This window comes from Parasteatoda tepidariorum, chromosome 9, assembly GCF_982258835.1.
Source record: "Parasteatoda tepidariorum strain Cologne lab strain chromosome 9, Ptep-v5.0, whole genome shotgun sequence".
Taxonomy (NCBI): Eukaryota; Metazoa; Arthropoda; class Arachnida; order Araneae; family Theridiidae; genus Parasteatoda; species Parasteatoda tepidariorum.
The window spans coordinates 70,644,014-70,660,429 of record NC_141763.1 but is presented as its reverse complement, the minus strand read 5'-3'; the positions used below and the strand labels follow the sequence as shown (position 1 = coordinate 70,660,429).

Sequence of the window (16,416 nt, the reverse complement as noted above, 5' to 3'; positions counted from 1 at the left end):
ATGTTAAAGCAATAAAAAAAGATCAGTTTCAAAATTTAATGAATCAACTAAAGAATCAGGTCTGAAAACAATTAGCTCAATTTGACTGTCTGAAGTAACAAAGAGAAGCTAAACTTATGTATATGTAAAATCCTTTTTTTTTTTAAAATTGAAGATTCAGAAAAATACTGAAAAAGAAGAAAAATTTAAAATTTAATACATAGCTCATTTTAAAAAAGTTTTAGAAAATCTACGAGAACTCGTAATATTTTCATTTAGGCTGGTAAACCAGAATATTTGCAGCAATTAGATGTATATACGCTACAACAATAACTATTTATTTTTAAAATTTTATTAATTTTTTAGAAACGTATTCCTCACCATCTTCTAGTGAATATGAAGATGAAGAGATGAAAAAAATTAGTGATGACACAAGGATGAACCTACTAAAAAGAAAACTAAGTAGTAAGTTACAATACATAACTTTAAATATAAATCATCCAAATTTTAACCTTAAATATAAATAGTTTAAATTAATATCAGTAAATTTATACATATTATACTTTTTTTTATTTTTTTTCGTATTCATTCTTATCTCTGAAAATGGCTAAGCAAATCTAAACTTTATAATTGTGTACAAAACTCTTTAACATGAAAATATTTCAAAGTGCAAAAAATCATCAAATGTTTTCAGAGTTAAACAGTTTGATAAGATTACCATGCCTAAAAAAATTCAATTCTAAAGTTAAATTCTAATCTTTATCAGAAACAAACTCTCCTCATTCCAAATTTTGTTCACAATACAACGTTATAAATTTTCAAGTTGTTCAAACAGCTTAGGATTCCAAGGTACAGCGTTTTCTTTTTTTTAAAAAAAAATTCTAATGAATTCCAAATTCTTTTTCCGAGTACCAAGAAATTTTCACAAACATTTAGAAGATTACTTTTTTTAATGGGATGTCTTTAAAATTTCATTTTCAAGTTTTAATATAAAATTGAATTAACCTAAGAGAAAAAAATACTGAGAATGTAATTTTTCTCAAGTTCTGTAAAATGACTCATTTGTCAAAAAACATATCATATTTATATCAATAAAACTAAAATTTTTATATTATGATATTAAAAAAATTGTATTCACTTGAAAATTTTAGAAATGAAAATGAAACATTACTAAAAGAATTAATTAAATTAAGATTTTAATTTTTTAATTTAACGTTTTTTTTACTATTCACAAAAATAAAATAATATTTTCGGTTTTATTTATTTATGTAATCTTCTTAATTACATTTAAGCAGCACCCAAAAAAATACAAGTGTTTAGGGTTTCTGAGGTTCTTAATCTGACCCTGAGTTTCAGCGAATTTAAAAAAATATATAAATTAAATTTATAGGAAAAAATAACTTTTATCTTTCATATATTTCAGGGATTGAGAAACAATTAGCAAGAGTTTCCGGCTCATCAAAAAAGAAATCCTCTATAAAGAAAAAAAAACAGACAGATCCGAGTCTTCCTGGTCCATCAAGTGAACCCCAAAATATACCCAGGGAATCATTGTCATCTGATGATGAAAGTTCAAAGGAGACAGAAAAATCTCCCCCCTAAAGTGTTTGAATTTTGGATACACGATTTCCAACAAATGTTTTTAATTGGTGCGGACAAAAGATAAACGAAGCCAAAGCCGAGAGAGGCGCCAACATACAGAATTCTTTTTTAATCTTTTTATGCAAAGAGGCATAGATATTTCTTAAAGATATTTTAAGGCAAATGAATTTCCAATGAAAATTGATAATAATATCATATTTTCATAAATACCAAGGTCAAAATTATATGGAATGGGATTATGTTGTTAATATTTAAGGAGACCAATTTTTTTTAATAATCATAGTATGGAGTCGTTCATGTTTAAAGAAACATTTCTTGTTTAAAGAGACATTTCTTATAGTGCTTAAACTCAATTTTTTTATAAATAACTCCATCTATCTAAATCTTAAATTCTTTTTTAATTTTTTTATGCAAAGAGACATAAATATTTCTTAAAGATATTTTAAGTTTTTTTAAAAAGTTTCCTTTTCAATAATAGCTATAAAATTCACAGAAACTGCCATTTTTAAGCAGCATGTCAAAAGTTTGGTTACTAAAATGTCGTTCCATCACACAAATAATTTTTGATCACTCTGTTTCTGATATTCTGTGTGATTTATAATAAAATAAATTTTAATCACTCTTAGTTTAGAACTTGGAATTTTTTCTAATTGTACTTCCATAATTGTATTATTGAAATTCTTATATTTTTTGAAAATTTGATTGTAATTTTTAACACTTATTGTCGAATGATTTTATAATGATTTACAATGTCAATGCTTATTTTTAAGTTGACAAAAAAAGGAATATATTTTTTTAATTTGTGTAATAAAAATAATGTATGGTCTGCATTAAGCATTAAAAATTTGTTTGTTTTTGTTACTTTTTCGTGTAATAAAATATACCTTTTTTGTGAATTTCTATTTATTTTGTTATTTTGTATTCTTAATTTAAATTTAAAGAAAAAAAAACTAGGATTCAGCCCTTAATCCCAACTATTTTTGCAGCATTTAAATGAGTGCCTACTCTGTTTTTACATCTGCAACTGCATTTTGTTTACACAATCTTCCTTTCAAATAATGAGATCATAAATGAGGTTGCTCGGAGGTCAGCCACCCCGTCTGCTTTCGAAGGTCATTTCGCGTTCGCTTCTTCTCTACTAGGTGAAAACATATTCTTTTTTTTTCTCTTGCAGAATCGAATATAAATTGCGAAACGTGTTTTGTTCTAAGATTTTAACCGCTTATAATTCAGATGGTTTTATCAATTTTAACTATTTTATTTGATATTATTTTGCACTCATTTTTTTTCAACAACATGTTGTGTTTTTTATACTAGAAAGATTATTATTTTGCACTCATTTTTTTTCAACAACATGTTGTGTTTTTTTTAATGTTCAAATAAAAACAACGGAAACAGAAGATGTTTAGAAACTGGGAGAGTGTTTATTATATATGTAGAATTGAAACGTGAAAGCTAAGATAAGTTTTTACAAAAAAAAAAATCTAAGATAAGTTGTTTCATTTTTTCTGAAATTTTCTTTGAAGCTCAAGATAAGTTTGCTAAGGAATTGGAGACATTGATTCCAGAATCAATCTTTCGTATTTCAAAGAAAAAAGGCTTTCAAAGCATGTTAAATATCTTTAAATACTTTTGAATTTTCGTTTTCTTATAATTTTTTCTTGTTCCCGAAATGACAAATGAAAGATCATTTCAATAGATCACTAATCATGCAGTGTAGAAACAAAAAAATTTTTTTTTGAAGAAAACAAAATCATTTCTTTTGGTAAACATTCAATCATTTTCCTCAATTAAATAAATTTGTTCATTATTATGTTATAAAAAAACACACACATATTCACTCTAGTAGAATCAAAGAAAATAAATAAAAAAACACGCATTTTTTATTATTTTTTTTTTCAACCGAAAAGTGTAGCGTTATTCATTTGTAATTAAAAGTTTAAATGTTTTCTAATCATTTCAAAAAAATTATTTATGTTGTATTTATTATTTAAATAATATATTGTTTTTTTAAGAGCATAACATAAAAATTGTATCCACTTGAAAATTTTAGAAATGAAAATGAAACATTACTAAAAGAATTAATTAAACTAAGATTTTAATTTTTTAATTTAACGTTTTTTTTACTATTTACAAAAATAAAATAATATTTTCGGTTTTATTTATTTATGTAATCTTCTTAATTACATTTAAGCAGCACCCAAAAAAATACAAGTGTTTAGGGTTTCTGAGGTTCTTAATCTGACCCTGAGTTTCAGCGAATTTAAAAAAATATATAAATTAAATTTATAGGAAAAAATAACTTTTATCTTTCATATATTTCAGAGATTGAGAAACAATTAGCAAGAGTTTCCGGCTCACAAAAAAAGCAAGTTTCCTCTATAAAGAAAAAAAAAACAGAGAGTCAATTCAATTCAGTCAGATCCGAGTCTTCCTGGTCCTTCGAGTGACCCCCAACCCCAAAATATGAATCCACTAGCGATCTGCCCCAAACCCCCCAAGGCGAAATTTGAGGGAGGATAACGAAGGGGTAAGTGTGAATAGAAGACTTGACAAGAGTAATAGTCAACTGGAGGGGTTTAATAGGGGTTACTTTCAAATTTTGCTTGGCTTATTTGTAAGTAGCCAAGAACTTAAGAAGGATTTTTACGGCAAGAAAGGTTAACATAAATTTTGTTCTTGGCTCGTCGTGAATTTCGCCAAAACTCACATCGGACATTTGGCGATTTTATCGAATTTCCTCCTGTAGGCATCGCCACTACTAAGATGCACGATTATGTTGTAGATACATATGCTGATAAGGATTCTTCATATGAAATGTAAGAATTTTATTTTTGCATAATAACCATAACTGTGCACATTGTTTTAAATATGAGGGACTCGCTTTCAAGGAGGGAAAAACCACTATAGAAAAAAAAAATAGGCTACATTAAGAAATGTTTATTACTACAGTATATGTCAATATTACCACACAAAAAATTATGTTTAATTGAAAGAATTTGGCACGTAAAAGGGCAATTCAAATAGTTGATATTGTAATTTTTATATTTTACTCAGATCTCAATATTTAAGTTGTTTACAAAATAAAATACACAAAAGAGTAATTTTTAATCATTTTTAGTTTATTTGTCATCATGATACTATTCTTTATATTAAAAGAACACAAAGTATGAAAGTTTTTAGAGTATTTTAAATATAACTACAGTCAGACCTTTTAACCGATTCCTTAGCAGATCGTAACTAAGCACGTTAATAGTACACATTATGATTTTTTAAAAATGGTAATACAAACGAAAACGATCGGTCATAAATTAAATACTTAATTCAATAAATTTTAACAGAATTAGTAAAGAATTAAAAGTAAGTTAGATTTCAAAAAAAAAATTAATTAAAAATAGAGCTGTTTACAAATTTCCTCAAACTGTACATACATACTTTACATCTTATCTTATTTAAAATAGTCATTTATGCAGGTCTGTCTCGTTTTTGGTTTCATTTTTCGAACAATGTCTTCTAGATTTTGTAACTTCTCGAAATGTTCCTCAGCTCCCTCATGGTTTTTAAAAAAATTTCACATGTCATTTATTGCATTGAAGGCTTCCACTTGGGTTACAGCTACTGGCTCAGGATCACTCTTATTGTCTTCACTGTCCACAACTTATGAAACAATTTCAGAAATTGCAACTTGTTCATTGGCTGCAACATTTTCCTTGAACTCGAGAGGGGTAATTGCCTTGTAAGGAAGTTAAATTAGCTTTTGTTAGAAAAGAGCTCCCCTCGCTTCAGATAAAAATGACCTTATAAGCGATAACAATGTTTAAAACTTGACCATATATCCGATAATCTGTAACAAAGAATTCCTATTCAGTGAGCCGGGACTTTGGAAAAGTGACCTTATATGCGGGTAACCTTATATCGAGGTCTGGCTGTATTAATAATAATTCACTATATTTTGTATTCAAATAATTGACATAATCATAGGAGTTAACTAAATATTTATTCAAAATATAAAGTTAGCTGCCATTGTATAAAAATTATGTTTGCGGCAATATGTATGAAATCTCAGAGTGTATGAGATGATAACCTATAGATTTTAATAAAAGAAGAGCTAGCATAGGCCATAATGGAGAGGAAAACCACGAAATCCTCCCATGGTTAGTCTGATACCAAGGGAACTCTAATCCATGATCCGTCTACCACTGAGGATATTTCACGTCAGCACTGTGGTAGTTTTAAATCTGTACTCTAAAGATACTTGGATACCCAAAATAATGATGACTCAGGAGAAACGAACACAACGTTTATTTCATATGGACAGCACAAGAGGGAATAAAAATATAACAAATATGAGAAAGTAAATAATTGGCACAGCGCCATCTATTGATATTAATTTTAAACATAAATTTTAGATATAATTTAACAGGTAGGTAAAAGCCGGGTGTGGAATTCATATCGATCAGCCATCACCGGGATTCGAACTCGGTGCACCTCATTCGGAGGAGAATGTTCTATCCCATGAGTCCAACTTTATTGAGTAATAACTCAGGTACCAATATTCTAATTTTATTAATTGGTACCAATTTTATTGATTTGCTTCAAATTTAGTCATTTTCAAAATGTAAATGGTAATTCAATCGGAATTTTTGTAGAAAAAAAAGGAAATAAACCGTTTTTCCTCTTAACTTGCAATGAATGCAGAAGCAACCACGAGGGTTAGTGAGCAAAATGAACAGGTAGCGGAGCCTTCCAGTTTTTTATATAATTGCTAAATTATTAGTTATTAACATGCGTACTTAAAAAAATAAGAAAAACATTTTTCAGTAATAAAAAATAATAATTAAAAAGTGTCTTCAGCTGGAATAGAACCCACGATATCACAGTTTTGTGTTAGATTTCATAATCATCAGTCCCAAATATACACACCTGCCTTGAAGATATTTGAAATTTTTTTTTTAAATTTAATAAATTAAGTCATTTAGATACTTGACATTCTTAAGAAATGCTTTCCAAATTACCATTTTTAACGCTTATAACAAGTATCTTCAGTTCATTTAGAAGTAAACCATAATTCGGCTTATCTTATTCGTTTTCAGCTTATGTATATGCACCAAAAATAAATTCAAAACTAGATTAGATATAACACAAGGACTGCAAATTTAACTGTCGGATATAAAACCTTATTTAAGATTGAAAATGATAAAACGATGAAAAATCTACATTCTTCGAATTAAATATTTTAAAAATAGTCTGTTTTTAGGTTATAATATTCGTAATTACCTTAATAAACTTTAATCGTAATGTCGGGGCTCCGCCGATGGAAGACATTTAATATATCAATGGAACACACTGAAGCTTTATATCAATTAACATTTAGTGTTAGAATTACAATTATAGAATAATTATTATAAGATTATTATAGAATGAGTATAGAATTAATAATTATTATAGAGAGTAAGATTTTAAAAGACAAATATTTGTTAATGTTTAATATTTAATCTAAGAGAAAAAACATAACCCATATTGAAATCTAACGAATAGCCCCTATTAAATTTCGTGACAAAAAAAATCGAAGCCTGATTGATTTCCGGATTTTAGAAACACCTTCTAGTTTTGCTATTCAATCAAATTGTTTTCGATGTCTTTCATCCCACCTGTCTCACTAGTGCTTCAGCATATTTTGATATCATTTTTGTTTCAGTCTTACTTAATATTATTTTTTTTTTTGCGACAATTATTTTTTTACTACTTTTTTGCGTATTAATTGTTAAAGTATTAATTGTTTTTTGAATTGACAATTTCAATCATCTTTTAGGTATTTAAAATTGCAGCATATCACATGAAAGTATTAAGTATATATCATTTTTCCTATAAAGTAAAATAAAAAGGAATTCGGATCCTTAGGAACAGATGTTAAATAGTCTCATGATCGAATGATGGAGCATAATTACCTTTTAAACTAAAAATTTGCTTATTTTTAAATAATTTATTTATACTCAAATTATTTTAACCATGATATGACAACGAAGTTTTTTATTTGATTCAGTCAGTTATTTATACTTTTCCATTTTTTTTATTTATTTTTATTTCGTTAAATTAAATGCACACGTTTGAAATAAAAACAAAGCTGTCAAAATTTCATATATAGTTTCGATTTATAATTTTAAGAAATTCTTTCGACTTTGATTAGGAATTTTAAAAGCCTTATTAATAAAAAAATTGAGCAGCCTTATTAACTTTAAACACATAATAACAACAAAAAGGAGTTAAAAATAGAAACAAATATGATCAAAAAACACTAAAGTCATAAGCTAACTAAATAAATTAATTTCGTGTGCGAAATATAATATTACAAATTAAACATATTTCATATATAGGAGAAACATGGAAAATTTGGTTATACAGGACTTATAAAAAATTTTTTCTCATGTTTAAACATTTTTTTAGCTGATGATCATTTGATTTCATTGCTCTATTAAACAAAATCATATGTTGTTTCTGTCTATTAGCAGTAAGTTAAATTAAAGTCAAATTACATTTGTATCCATTTTATCCGGAACAGACCAGATCAAGAGTTTTGCCAAGCAGGCAAGTCAAAGAGGGAATTGAATCTAAAGAAATTTTTCAAGATAAAAAAAACAAAAAAGCAAATTCAAAACTTTAAAAGGTGTATTCACAAACACTGATGTGAAAAATGTATATTCTCGAAAGAATCGAAAACTTTCTTAGGAGGCAAAAGAGCAAAAGCATCATTTATTTTATTATTTCTTTATGAATAGTTTAAATAAAAAAAATTCCATTTGACGAAAAGAAAAAAAATATATATATATATATTTTAATAATATTTATTATTAATAAATAAATATCTAAATGAATAAACCTGCACAATCAAAGAAAATAAATTTTAAAAAAAATTGCTTTTAACAAAAAGAATAAATAAAAACAACTTATTTTTTTAATAATATTTATTATTAATAAATAAATAAATATCTAAATGAATGAACCTGCACAATCAAAGAAAATAAATTAAAAACAATTCCTTTTGACAAAAAGAATAAATAAAAACAACTTAATTTTTTAATAATATTTATTATTAATATCATTAATACTGATCATTATCACTCGTATCATTAATACTGATAGCGTAGCCATCACATTTCAAATAAGTAAAACTTTTACTTATTTTTATTCGCAAGATTTCAAGCGAGAGTTCTAACGAATATCTTATTTCCTTATTTAGTTGGTTGGCAAAATCATCAGAGATAGAGCTGTGATAAACGCATCCATGTGGTGGGACAGTGCTTTGGTGTTAAATAATTATCACCAAGGCGAGAAATGTAAGCGATAGCTAACCAAACCTAACAACCCCTATCAGCCACTAGACTCCGACATGAACGATGGAGAGAGGACTAAAGCTGTAATTATCCCCAGGTGGTAAAATTAGGGGTAGGATCTTGGGGCAGGTTTACCGTGACACCCAAAATATACCCAGTGAATCATCGTCATCTGATGATGAAAGTTCAAAGGAGGAAAAAAGTACAGAAAAATCTCCCCCCCCCCCCTGCAGCAACTTTACAGCCAGCACCATCATCTAGCACTGGAACAACTCCCCCCCCCCCTGCAGCAAGTTTCCAACCAGGACCATCTACTAGCACTGGAACCTCTTGCCAAGGCACGCAAGCCACAACAATGAGGGGGGGGGGGCCTTTTGCCCTTGCCTCCCCTCACAGGAAGCTCTCTTGTTGAGAGCGTTTAGTAAGTTATCATCAATTTTAATATACAGTAGAGCATCGTTAATACGACGCCGAAGGAACCACCGAAAAACGTCGTTGAACTTACTGCTTTCTATGCTACAATTTAAAATTTCTAATCACTGCCAAATCTAATGGCTGAAGCGCACTTGTGCAATTTACATGAAAAGAGAACTTTTACGTTTTCCAAAATAATTAGTATCCGATGGGTGGGCTGGACATTGGTCGATGAATAGCAAAATTTTTTGTTTTTGCCTCTTCATGACATTGTCTAGTTTTTTCAGTCATCTAGTAAAAATTACGGTCGTCATCCAAGCGTTTCTATTGGCACCCTTTTCTGTATCATTCTCATGTTGGTGCCCTTTCTTAAAATTGACCAGAAAAAAATATCAAATTAAATAAACGTGAACAAAATGTAAAAACCGACGTATAACCGATTCTGTGTGTCGTATAAACGATATATTTTTACATTAAAATGAATAGGAATGACAATGCTTCACTGTAAATATCTTTATAATCAATCATAAATTTTTGTAAATATCTTTATAATCAATCATAAATTTTAAGTTTTCAGTTTCATGCCAATCAATCATTGCAATCATGCAAAAAATTTTTAAATTTAATTATAATATAGATTAAATGATCAGGATACACAATTCGTCAAAAAAGTATAATAATGTTTTAAATTAAAAAATATAATTTGTAAAATTTTTTTATATTATGTAAATCAGGATAATTTATTGACCAATTTTTTTCCAGATGATTCCAACAGAGATCACTTACTGTCAACCCTGGGATACTTCAACTTAATAATCAAGAGGGCACTGACCCAAAAAGAAAAAGATAAAAAATTGAAGTAATATATAGTATATAAGTTGATATATAGTTAGAAATATAAGTAATTATTATTGATATATATATATATTATAATTTTAAAATTTTTTACAGGGAGAAGAAAATTTTTTACAGGGAAAAGAAATAGAAGTGTTATTTTCTTATTATTTTTTTTATCAAATTATTTATATTATAATAAAAATATATTAATTCATCTTTTTCTTTTTTATGCCATGCAGGGAGCAAACTCACAAACATACACATTAAAATTCAAAAAAAGGAGTGTTTTCCTTCACTTGGCTAAAACAGGAACGAATAGATAGTTAAATTATTTAATGAAATAATTTTAAATACTTAATTTGGAATCCTCCTGAATCCGCAAAATCCGTGGCGTTGAAGCCCTTTTTTTCTACCTACTACTGGCAGGGGATAACGTCACTTTTACGGGTCCCGCCCCCAAATTAAATCCCTCTACTATGGTTCAGCTGAGGGTATTGGTCAAGTAATATAGTCCAGGAAATATAAAATTGTAACAATTAGCAAACTAAATATAATAATTCGATCTTTTCAATCACAAACACTAATAAAATAAAGCATTTCTCTTTTAATTATCGTCTTAAAAATGGCTCAAACACGTTTATCTTTTAAAAAAATTTTATCTTCTCGTATAAAATAGGAAAAAAATAAACATTTATCAATGAAATATTGTAATTAGTCCTCAAAAACTCACGTTTCTTCCAAGAATGGGTGTTCCAGGAGAAAGAAATTCCTGTTTTACGTGACGTCATTCCCTCATGGAACTTCATTCCCACATTAGAGTTGAATTTTCCATAAAGTAACAAATTAAATTGAATAATTTTGCAATTTTTCAAAATGTATTTAGATGAAAAATTTTTAAGTACTGTAAAAATCCTAAAAATTAGAAAAGTAGTTTGTTTTAAACATATGTAAATGTTACTCACACAATGAATTGCCCACAATCAAATACTCTTCATTTGTTTTGTTTTCAAGGAATAATGATAAAATATCTCATAATTTATGTAAATATTTAAACATTGTTACCCTTATGAATTTTTTAAAGAAAAATCATATATTGTGTTTCACGTAAAGGGAAACTACGAAAATATTATTTACATTGCTTAACGTTTAAAGAATTCCAGGAAATGCTCAATAATCGTAATGAAAATTTTTTATATAATAAATTATTTTTTAACGTCTTTGACCGACAGCCAATTATTTCGGTGTATATTTTCAACACGACCCAGAAATCAAAGTAACTTGCAATTTAAATATCAAAGTAACATCATGTTTATAAAAGCTTTTGTAATAACCTATATATTATTTAAAATTTTGACAGCACAAATGTTGCGTTAAATGCAAGGGAAAACCACGAAAAAGTCTTTTAGATAACTGAACAATAACATTACAGTTAAGCTATGAATTATCTTCTTAACCATTAATTTTTATCATAGTTGACAGACAATTTGTCATCTTAATGGATATTGTGAATTACTATTCTTATATTTTTAACTATCAACACGACCCAGAAATCAAAGTAACTTGCAATTTAAATATCAAAGAAAAATCATGTTTATGAAACTTTTTGAGGTATCCTATATATTATTTAAAATTAATTTGAAATTTAAACAAATCAAATGTTACGTTAAATGTGAAGGAAAACCACGAAAAATCTTTTAGATTGCTGAACACATAATAGCATACAGCTAAATGTTCATTATCGCAATAAATTATCTTTTTAACTATTAATCTTTTTATCATCCTTGCTTGACATACAATTTGTCATCTTAGTAGATATTGTGAAACATTTTCTTATATTTTTAACACGACCTAGATATCAAATTACGGGTTAATTGAAATAGAGGAGTAAAATCATATTTTGAAAGATTTTTTGAATGAAAATATGTAATTAGAATTTCCATTACACACAAATGAAAACCAAAAAAAACGCTTTTCTAGCAAACTAATTGAACGTTGAGATTCAATAATGAGACCATGCTCAGAAACCAACGCTCTTTTCCCAGCGCTTCCATGAGAAGAGAGAAGGGGCGAAGAGGCGGGATTCTATTCGGGGGAAAAGAAAAAAATGTCTATCATTCTATAAAAACAAGCACAGATCAAAAAAAGGTGTTCGGATTTGCGTTGGTGTGGGAAAGAGGAAGTTAGTTTGTCACACATCATTTACAAACTGATATATAAAGAAGCAAAAAACCTTTTGAGAAGTAAGTTCACTTTATTTTATTTAAATACTTTTAAATTTTTCTTCTATATTAATTAGATATTTTTTGTTGTTTTAATCAAATTTAACGTTTAATAAAATGCTAACTGCATCTGTTTATTTTATATAAATATTGCTAATAAGATTTATTAGACAAATGCTATTTAATAGATTACATAGTAAGTGAGATTAGTTGTCAAAAGCAAATTTCATCATGATTACGTAAAGTCTTTGAAAACTTCAAAAATCTGCCTTTTTAGTCTAATGGGAAAATGTTGAAATGGGAGCTTTTATTTTTTTTAATTTGTAGGATTTTATTTTCATTTATTAGATCATAGTTAATAATTTGTATATATCTTAATTTGTTTATATTTATTTGCTTTATATGGTTTATTTTTTCAGCAGGATAAGATTACATTATTATTTTTATTAAAAGAATATATTATTTTTAGATTTATATTTATTCTTTAAAGTAATATAATTTTATGTGCAAAAATTGATTCATAAAATAATGTATTTTTTAATGTATTATTTAATTTTTTTCAAATTTCCTTAAGGTGGATTGTAAAAATATAAATTTTTAATCAACAAATTTAAATTATGAATGGAAAGCAGTAAAATTAAATATTCAATAGCTTTATTTTTCTAAAAACGATTGACATGTTAAAGAATAATTCTTTCTATATTTATCAATCCATTTGTAACATCAATGATTCTTTATCACAGAACCGGCTATTGAGCATACACAAGGAATGATACCAAAAGAAAATGGATGGTCCAAAGAAAACTTTATATTTTGTATCCTTTTTTTGTATTATATATTTTTAAATAATTCTGGTTTTAAGAGTTATTATTGTCAATAATTCTACTATTTTTTATATATTAATATATAGGTATGTACAAATATGTAAAGCTGTAGATCGAGAGCAACAATCTTTCATGTTGATGTTTTAAACTGCTCGATTTACATCTTAAAATTTTGATTTTCTTGATAGTTTCGAAATGATGAAACTAAATTATCAATCTGGTTCTGCAAAAAATAAAAAATATAGCTTTAAATGATTTAACATCATTTACATTAACATAATAACATTAAATGAATGAAATAAAAAAAAACGTTGAATTTCTCATAAAATAATTTGCTGAAAAAAGTGCTCTTAAAAATAAAAAGAAATTTATAATTTTTTAAACCTATCTATAAATCTAAAGAAATGTGGGTTGGATTTGTATTGGTTTAATTAATGAATAATTACAGCTTAATAATAAAGCAAAAGTACAGTAGCTTTTGTTTGTGGTTAACAAATGTTTTTGACTATTTTTATTTGAACACAACTTTGTTTTGTTTATCTTATACTCTGCTTTTATATTTGTTTAGTAATATTTAAGATCAAATTTTGAAACCAAAAAAAGCCTATTATGATATAAGTTGAATAAGATATTATTGCAGAACAGGATTTTAAAATTCTCATAAAAATATTTGCTGAAAAAAGTACAAATTTTTTATATTGTATCTGGCAGGAAAAAGTATTTTTTTTATCTTTTTTTAAAAAATCCAATTTTAAAAGTTTAATTTTGAATTATTATTTTTTTAAATGCAGATAGCTTATTTATTTAGTTTTGTTTCATTCCATTTGTATTTTTTTTAAAAAATTTATTTCTTTCAGTTCTTTTTCAACAAAAAAAATGGAATTCGATAGAAAAATATATGAGGAAGAGTGCTTCTATTACGAACTCCTGAGAGGATACCAACAGCTACCGAACAGAACTGAGTCACCATATTATTTGAATAAAATGAGATATGATGAGGACCTACCTATAAGGGCTCCCGTACCCCTATGCAGAGTGTGTTATCAATTGAAAGCAAAAGGAGATGAGTTCTACCAACTGGATTGTGAGTGTACGTTTCACATTAAATGCTTGGTGAGATGGTATTGGAAAGGGACACTCGATCTCTGCCCACGGTGTTTCTTATACCCCATCTCACCAACAGATCGACATGAATTGAGGATGCAATCCAAAATTCATCGAAGAGCTCTATGGGACTTGGGTGCCTGGCGAAAAGAGGAGTGTCACGAGGCGAATGATAGAAAATAAGCTTTACTGGGGAAATGCGATGACATCGGGACTGTGCCAACATAAATATTCTGCCTTGCCATCCAGTGTTGCAAATGTCTGTCCCACTGCAAAGACTCTCTCTCTCTCTCTCTCTACGATGTTCCTGTAAAGAACATCAGGAGATGGAAATTTTGTAAATATCTTTATTTATTTTTTTTAATTAATGAATGTTAGCCTTACTATTTGAATTTATTTACATTCATTTCTACACTTTGAATATTTTTAAATAATGAAATATTTATGATTATTTTTAAATTAATTTTATTCTGCATAATAGAATATTAAGTGAATTCAAATGAATAGAATTTGGAATTTCAAGTCCATTAAAAATGACTTTTATTTATTTTTTTTAATTTTATTTTATTGTGACAAGCATTTTGTATTTAAAAATCTAAGATGACTCTAGATTTTTAAAATTATACATTGAAAATTTGAATCTAGAGATGGTAGATTTTAACATGACATGTTAAAATTATACATTAAACATTTGAAATGGTTCAACACTGTTTGAAAGTAGAAGAGTATTGTCATTTTATACAGAGTTATACATTCATTTACAGTCAGTCAAAAAAGAATACGAATGATTTGCATTTTTAAAAAAGCAACCTTTTAAAAATTTCCAAACGATTTTACTAGTTTCGAATGATTTTAAGAAAAACGATCCTTTTCAGAAATTTTATCAGACGTTTCAGAAACTTTAACGTTTCATTTCACTTCAATTAACGTTTCATTTCACTTCAATTAACGTTTCATTTCACTTCAATTAACGTTTTATTTCACTTCATTAAAATACATTTTAAAAAAACATTGATATGTATTGAATTTGAAATACTTAATAATCTATTTAAATTAAAAATTTTATTCGAATGCATTTACGTTTAGAATCGACAACGCTCAAAATTGACGACGCACCGGCCGCATTTATGTTTAGAATCAACAGCTTTGAAATCAAAATCAGCATCTTTGAAATCCAAATCAGCAGCTTTGAAATCCTAATCAGCAGCTTTGAAATCCAAATCAGCAGCTTTGAAATCCAAATCAGCAGCTTTGAAATCCAAATCAGCAGCTTTGAAATCCAAATCAGCAATACCCAGAAAAACTCATTTCAAACTTATTTTGAAACTAAAAAAATAAACTGTTATTTCAAAATCACTAGGTTTTTTTATATCATCAAGTTTTTATATCAACATCAACAATAGAAATCATCAAGTTTTTGATCTTATAATCAACTGATCGAAATCAACATATTAAAATCAATACGTCTTTATAATTAAGTGTTTTTACGTCAAAATCAACTTATTGTAACATCAACAGTTTTTTTTTAAAAAACTCATTTATTTTTTTTAAAAACACTGTTGACGAAGTGTTTTTCATCAAACCTCGAAATCTGACTTTTAGACGAGTTTCAGACCCAGAAAACTGATTCCAAACTTTTCTGAAATTTCAAACTATGAACTTAAAAAAAAATATTTTTAAGTGGGCGTGGCTTAAAAATAATTTCTGTAAAATTTTTAAGTTTGATCTCTCCTATAGGGTTACCCCCTTTTTCCACCTTTTTACTCAAAATACTAACTAAAACTTTAACTAATACTTTACTAAAATTAAATAATCTATAAATTAATAAAAATGGAAAAAGAATCAGACGAAGAAATGATTACCGAACAATACAGTACTGAAGAATACAGTGCTGAAGTTAAAATGGATAATGCTATTCCTGAATTTGAATTGAGTGAAAGTGATAATGAAGAAGAAGAGAATGAAGTTTTAAATTCTATGTATTTTGCAACTAAAGATTTAAATTTTGAAGGCTTCTTCGAGTATTATATGGAATTCTTTGAAGATAAAAAAGAAAGTTCATTTAAAAAATACTTTTTAGATAAAATATTAAGAGATATACAGAGA

General features: G+C 27.1%; 2 protein-coding genes across 4 annotated transcripts in view; both read left to right on the top strand.

The window, feature by feature from the left end:
* LOC147804242 (uncharacterized) overlaps positions 1-4,043 on the top strand; it is a 46,674-nt gene extending 42,631 nt beyond the window's left edge. Inside the window, exons 2-3 of one of the 2 annotated variants that reach the window (XM_087152106.1) lie at positions 346-444; positions 3,907-4,043. In XM_087152106.1, the coding sequence (XP_087008232.1) occupies positions 346-444; positions 3,907-4,031 (224 nt within the window). In that variant the 3' untranslated portion in view covers positions 4,032-4,043. Of the gene's footprint in view, positions 1-345; positions 445-1,402; positions 2,478-3,906 lie in introns of those variants that run through there. The other variant, XM_087152105.1, reaches the window with a different exon arrangement.
* Positions 4,044-12,049: 8,006 nt separating this feature from the next.
* LOC147804241 (uncharacterized) overlaps positions 12,050-16,416 on the top strand; it is a 52,613-nt gene continuing 48,246 nt past the window's right edge. For both annotated transcript variants that reach the window (XM_087152101.1, XM_087152100.1), the window contains exon 1: positions 12,050-14,647. The gene's annotated coding sequence lies outside the window, so the exon portion shown is untranslated. The remainder of the gene's footprint in view (positions 14,648-16,416) is intronic.